Source organism: Camelus dromedarius, chromosome X (assembly GCF_036321535.1).
Source record: "Camelus dromedarius isolate mCamDro1 chromosome X, mCamDro1.pat, whole genome shotgun sequence".
Taxonomy (NCBI): Eukaryota; Metazoa; Chordata; class Mammalia; order Artiodactyla; family Camelidae; genus Camelus; species Camelus dromedarius.
The window spans coordinates 73,975,824-73,982,567 of record NC_087472.1 but is presented as its reverse complement, the minus strand read 5'-3'; the positions used below and the strand labels follow the sequence as shown (position 1 = coordinate 73,982,567).

The window sequence follows — 6,744 nt, the reverse complement described above, 5'->3', positions numbered from 1 at the left end:
GGGGATGCATAGATGATTCAGAAAATGTCTTTGCTCTCAAAAAGCTCACAGTCTAAGTCAAGGATCCAGACAAGTAAATAGATGATTACTACATAGTATGATAAGTGAGCTTGAATAGAGTGGGATGGGCTAGGAGAAAATAGGAGGGGACCAAACTCAATGTATAGAAGGGGTCAGGGAATGACTCATAGATAAAATGACAACTAAGACTTGAAGGATGTGTAAAATTTACCTACATGAAGCCAAGGAAGGGAGTCCCATGCAGAAGGAAAAAGCACATAAGAAGGCCCAGTGGTAGGAGACAGCATGGTTTGTTAGGGGAACTGCAAGAGGCTTAAATATGCCATGGGAACCAGAGAAGGTTGTGAGCAGGACTGGTGACTCATTTTTTTTTGTTTGTTTGTTTTAAGGAAGTCACTTTTAAGGCTGCTGTGGAGATTATATTGAAGAGAGTAGAGACTGAAGACGCTAAGGACTGTGAAGAGGCAGGAATCCCTAAGCCTCTAAGTGCATCGATCTGCACATCTCTGTGAGTTTGTGTGTCTTTGTGTATGTGTTACTTAGGGCATATGTGAGTGTGTGTGTCCGTGTCCCTGTGTGTTTCCATGTCCCTAGGTCTTTGTTCCTGGATCACTCTATGCCCTGGCTTCTGGGTCTCTCAAACTCAGGTCTCCTGGCTCTGGGATTCAGGGGCCATCACATGACATAGGCAAGGTAGAGGTGGCCCAGCAGCCGCTGTACATGAGAGCATTTTACCAGCCAGCAGGAAGCCTAGCGGGGCAGCAGCCTCAGTGATTCCTTCAGCAGCCTCTTGCCTAGGACCACAGGCATATCTGGGCCTTGGTGCCCCCATAGGCCCTGCCACCAGCTGGATGTCTGCATGCTGGAACTGCCCTAAGGGAAAGAGATGCAGCACCAGTCAGGGTAGTGGTTTGAGTCCCACTGAGAGCTCTGAAAGGATCCTAAAGCAGGAAACCTAGAAGGAAAAGTGAGAGGGAAGATGGGCAGCAAAGGGGGACGGAAGAGGCTGGGCATTGTGGGAAATGTTGAGCCAGATGGGACAGGAGTATAGTATGAAAGTAGAGAGCCAGGGTGGATGAGATGGCAGCAGAAGGGGTACAGTCCTTCAAGGAGTTGACAAGGCAGGTTGGAGGAGTGGGACGACTCAGAGGAAATAAAAAAACATCATGTCTGATCTGTTTTCTCTCTAGACCAGGTGCTCCCCAAGGGCAGAGCTTGGCTCTGATTCCTCTTTGTGGTTTGGAGGTCAGGGTGCTGGGGGCTCACTGGCCTTTTACCCTTACAGGGTCTCTCTTGGGACTGGTGCTCCCTGACCCCTCTCAGCCTCAGTAGCACTTACCCAGCAGGCTATGGGCTGAGGGGCTGAGACCAGAGCCACTGACCACACAGAACCCCAGGTTGGGTAGTTGCAGAGTGCTGGGGTTCCTGTAGCAGTGCCAGAGAACTAGGAACTTGAGGTGGGGCCCAAGGCAGAGGGTGAGGCAGGCTGCAGCAGCCACATGGAGCTCCAGCTGGGGCCTCCTCAGTAGGACAGGCTGGTCCCAGGACAGGAACAAGGTACCCTCGCCTTGCACAGATATGGAACTGCGGGTAGTGGTGACAGTGTAGGCCCAGGGTTTGTCTGCAGTAAGTGTGATGATCTGGAAGTAGATGCGGATCTGGTCTTTGTGGCCTGGCCTTGATGGTGCCCCAAGCAGCTGTCCACGCACATGCAGCCCTGGAGGGAAAAGAATGCATGCTGGGAGCACAGGCTTTCACATGGTCATTCACATGGTCACCCACAGCACAGGCAGGGGTGAAGTCTCAGGGATTGAAGTCCAGATGAAGTAGTGCAGATCTGTGGTTAAAGAGCTAGCTCCTGAGGAAAGTGCTTCTACCACAGCATATCCAACTGCTCCTTCCTGTGTGGTGTGGGCACATATGCATGTGTGTGCATGCTTACCCTCGTGGGGCTATTTGCATGTATGTGTTTGCCTCTGTGTGTGTAAATATGTGTGTTTGGTTCTGTTCATATGAGTATCTCTGGGCGTATCAGTGCATCTGATATTTAGGGAAGGCGCTATGGTAGCGTGTGTAATTGTTTGGTTGTATGTTTATATGCATCTCTGGATATGTTAGTATTATACGTGTTGGTGAATAGTTTATGCTGTGTGTGTCTGGTTGTGTGTTGGTACATATTGTGTATCTGGAGGTGTCAGTGTGCATGCATCTGAGTGTGTGTCATGGTATTTGGGTTCATCGGTGTGTTTCATATGTCTACAGTAGCAGAATATGTGTGCTTGTGTGTGCTAAATTCCTGTATATTGGGATGAATCTGGGGGTATCAGTGCACATATGTCTGAGTGTGTTGATGTATGTATCATTGTGTATATCTAGGCATGTATTGTGTGTCATTTATGTGTTACTGTGTGAAAAATGTCAAAATATCTGTTCCTGGGTGTGTATTTATGTGAGTTTACTATATGCCCTGGTGTGTGTGTGTGTGTCTGTATGTGTGTATCTGTCCTGGTGTTAGAGTATATTTGTGTGTGTTTTATGTGTCTGGGTATGTACTTGTGTGTTAGTGAGGTGCACTGCCATGTGTTTGTATTAGTCCACAAACATCTGAGTGTGTTGCTATATGTATATCTGACTGTAAAGTTATAAGGGGTGGAGTCCTTGGGGCTCTCACCTGCCTTTGGGTCATCTATGAGCTGTAGCAGGTCCCCTGGGCGCCCGCCCAGTGTGTAGCAAATCCTCTCTTCTGAGCGTGGGATATGGATCATAAAGTGGGGGTCCCCATCCACTGCAAGGCGGGAGACACAACTCTGAACTTATGGCCCTAGAAGGAGTGGGAGAGGAGGAGAGGGAAGGAAAGAGGAGGGAAAGGTGGAGGGCCATGTCTATTTCCCCAGAGAGGCAGCCCAGCCCCAGTCCCACTGCACAAACTGGCCTATACTCAAACAGGACAGTGAGAGTGGCTGGCTTACCCGAGGATGAGAAGGTGAAGATGCTTGGCAACAAGCCTACAAATTAAAGGGAGACTGTGTTGGTAAGAGACTGATCTATCACATTCCTAGGAACTGTGGGACCCTCTGGCCTCTAAGTCACCTCCTTCCAGATAAAGCCCAAATTCCTGAGCTCAGCATTTAAGTCTTTTCTGAAATTTAGTCCCTGCCTAGCTCTCCAGTCTTCTCTGTATGCTCCAGCCCAGCTGAACTGACTATTCTTTTGAGTGCCCTGGCTTGTTTTGCTAGTGATCATTTGCTTCTATTTTATCCTGCCACCTGGAATGTTCTGCTTTCCCTTAATTACCAAGAACTGATTTCTAGTTATCCTTCCAGGCCAACTCAATTGCTATTTATTTTCTCTTGCCCTTTGCTTGTAGTAGGTAGAATTCTAAGATGGCCCCTAAGAGTCCCCAGTGTACTCACCCTGTAAAATCCCCAGGACTGATATGATGAGATATCACTCTTACAAATAAGTTATGTTCTGTGGTGCAGCTGACAAAATTGAAAGATTAGCCAGATGTGCCTGACCTAATCACATGAGCCCTTTAAATCTGGGTCTGGAGGTCAGAGACAGATAAGATTTGATGTATGAGAAGGATTTGTCATGAGGGAGATTCTCCATGGCTGTCTTTGATGATGGAAGAAGCCACATGGCAAGAAATGCAGGAAACGTTTAGGACCTGAACATGGTCCAAGTGGCCTCTAGAAGCTGAGAGTCAACAATCAGCAAGGAAACAGGAATCTCAGTTTTACAAACACAGAGAACTGAATTTTGCCAACCACTCAAATGAACATGGAAGAGGATGAGAACTCAGTCTTATAGACACCTTCATTTTAGTCTTGTGAAGCCCTGAGCAGAGAGCCTAACTAAATTGTGCCTAAACTTCTGGCCCATAGAATGTGAGATAATTAATAGGTGTTGTTTTAAAGCTACTAAGTTTGTGGTAATTTATTATGCAGCAGTGGAAACTAATACATTGCTCCTCCTTTGGGCTCACACAATTCTTATGAGAATTCTAATTGAACGGAAATGAAAGCTCAGGGATCTTTGTCAGGGGAGCTCTTTGTTCACCTTTTGCTAGTCCTGCAGAACTTCCCTGAGATTCCATGCTGCCTCCAGCTCCTCCCAGGATCTCCTCAGAATTGCCATCCCAGTGTGGATTTCCTGCCAAGCACAAAAGTAATAAAAGAAATCTTTCACACTCTCAGGACAAAGATACTTTCAGTCCATCAAAAGGCACACCTTCCCTCTGACCAGAAGAGTCCTCATTAGCTTCCAAATCTGATCTGCACATTGTCAAGACAGGCCTTATGCGTTCTATAGCATCTTAGTCTTTCAAGCTCAGTTATGCTCAAAATTCTTCCTTATAGCATTTATGCACACATTCATTTGTTCATTTGTTTATTCATTCAGGCACTCTTTAAGCATCACAGATATGATGGTGGAAAAGGTGGTCATAATCTCTGACCTGGTGACACTCTTATTTTAGTTGGGGAGGCAGACATGAATGAAACTATAATTACCAATGGTGATAAATGCTATAAGAAAAAAATTATAGGTTGACTGAGGGACTTGCAGATACTTTACATAGTATAGGGCAGTGGAAGGGTTGAGGACATTTGAGCTGAAGTCTAAGGCATGAGCTGGAGTTCAAGGGGTAATGGGGTGGTAGGAAGAGGACAGGGCAAGGCAAGTCAGAGTTATTTTCAAGCAGAGGGAATAGCTTGGAAGAGGTCCCTGAGTGGAGGCAGGAATGGGAGTAGGGCCCATTGGAGGAACAGAGAAAAAGCCAGTGGGGCTTGAGTTCAGAGGGATATGGGAGAGAAGGCAGATCATGTAGGGCCTTGTAGCCCATAAAGAAGACTTTGGACTTCATTCTAGGTGTGATGGGAAACCCTTGAGGGGTGTTAAGTAGGGAAGAAATGTGAAATGGTCTTTGTTTTTAAATGACCCCTTTGGCTGCTGGTGGAAAATGACCAAAAGAATCTCTCAAGAGAAGAAGCAAGGAGACCAGTGAGGAAGTTGGAGCAGTTTTCTAGGTGAGACACAATGGTAGTCTGCCCTACAATTGTGACAGTTGGGGTGGTGAGAAGTGGGTATATTTGACAAATACATTAGATAACGTCAGGAATTGAAGATGGATAGGATATTGGGAGGGAGGGTGGTGAAGGAGAAGGCTATGTCAAGGATGTCATTCCCAAATTTATATCTCTGTGACTTACTAACACCACCAAGTGGTTTTAATCCTGCCCTGTAAGGTCACCCAGGAAACATCTCTCCTCTCAGGAAGGCAGAATAGTGAAGTGGTGAATCACATTCAACACTGGACCAGATTAAATTCAAATCTCTTACTAGCTGTGTGACATGGAATAAGTTACTTCACTTCTCTGGGCTTCAGTTTCCCTATGTGTAAAATGCAGATATTAACATTTTTTGTGAGGATTAAATGAGGACCACAGGTACAATATGTAGAGCAGTATCTGCATGTAGGAAGAGCTAAAAAGTGTAAACTGTTATTACTTCACAGTCTTTGGGAAATTAATTGCCAGCATCTTCCCCAGTTTTTATATCCTTCTCATTGAGCACACAAGAACCTATCAGACCAGTGTTGCCCAGTGATGCTACCATTTATAACCCCACACCCCTTCTCTGCTTGAGAAGCATGAGAAATTCTTTTGTCCAACAAAGCAAATGTCAAAGCCACAGCCTGGCCAGTTCATTTATGTGTATTCCCCAGTCTTAACACCCCTCCTCTCCCAGGGCCTCTAATTCTGTGCCTGTATAGGAGGCCCAGAGAAGTTAAGTAGCTGGTTCAAAGTCTCAAAGCAAGCAAGCAAACAAGCAGCTTTAATCACAAGAATCTGCAGAGCTTTGTACACTTCCAGTTCCTGGTGTTTGCTATTCATACAGCCCTTTTGTGGCTTGACTTCTTGCGTGTGGCACTCACCATCTTTGTCAGGCATGAAGAAGGTACAGAAAGCCAGTGGATTCAAAGACTCTGCGAACTTGGACTCCACCCTTGACTCAGACAGCAGCTCTAGTGCCTCAGGGAGAAGGAGCAGGCTGACTGCCTCAGGGAGGGTGCTAGAAGGCAGCAAGGCTGGCAGGTTTGGGGGGCTGCCTTCTGGAATAAGCCTGGAGCTGTTGGGTAGGCCCATTGTCCGGACTCCTGATGCAGACGGTCCCAGAATTTGCCTGGTGCTTTGGGGCTCTATCAGCAGGTCATGCTGATGCCAGAGCCTCCCAGGGGGCAGCAGAGAGGGCAGGGTGGGGTGAAAGGGAGTAGGGAGGGGTTCTCCAAGGACAGAAATGGTCATGGTACTGCTGGGGCTTAAGATTGTGCTTGGGAGTGTGCTTAGGCTCTGAGGAGGTGGGCGCCGGAGTTTTGCAGGTCTAGTGGGTAATAGGGTTTGGGGTTTATTGGGGATTAGGGTCCTAGGTTTGGAAAGTGATAAGCCTAGGGAAGTTTGGTGAAGTGGGGCACTAGGTTTAAGAGGTGATGGGATTTTAGGGGTCTTGGGTAAGAAGATCCCAGGTTTAGGGTACAGCAGGTTGTTTGGGGTCTTGGGAGCAGGAACCCTTGTTCTGATTTGTGGTGGGTTTTTGAGGATCTGATGTGTGGACATTCTAGGCCAGCGCTGTGACAGGCTTTTGGGTGACTGTGATGTGAGTAGCCCAGGCTGGAGGTGTGATAAGGCATCTAGTTTAGGTTGTGATGGAGCACCAGGTTGG

At 47.0% G+C, this 6,744-nt stretch overlaps 1 protein-coding gene across 1 annotated transcript in view; it reads right to left on the bottom strand.

Moving 5' to 3' along the window:
• Positions 1–696: 696 nt before the first annotated feature.
• The window catches only part of ITIH6 (inter-alpha-trypsin inhibitor heavy chain family member 6), a 28,618-nt gene continuing 22,570 nt past the window's right edge, over positions 697–6,744 (bottom strand). Inside the window, 7 exon segments of the mRNA XM_064483114.1 lie at positions 697–847; positions 849–894; positions 1,361–1,738; positions 2,693–2,806; positions 2,991–3,026; positions 4,084–4,176; positions 5,960–6,742. Coding sequence (XP_064339184.1) covers positions 697–847; positions 849–894; positions 1,361–1,738; positions 2,693–2,806; positions 2,991–3,026; positions 4,084–4,176; positions 5,960–6,742 — 1,601 coding nt within the window.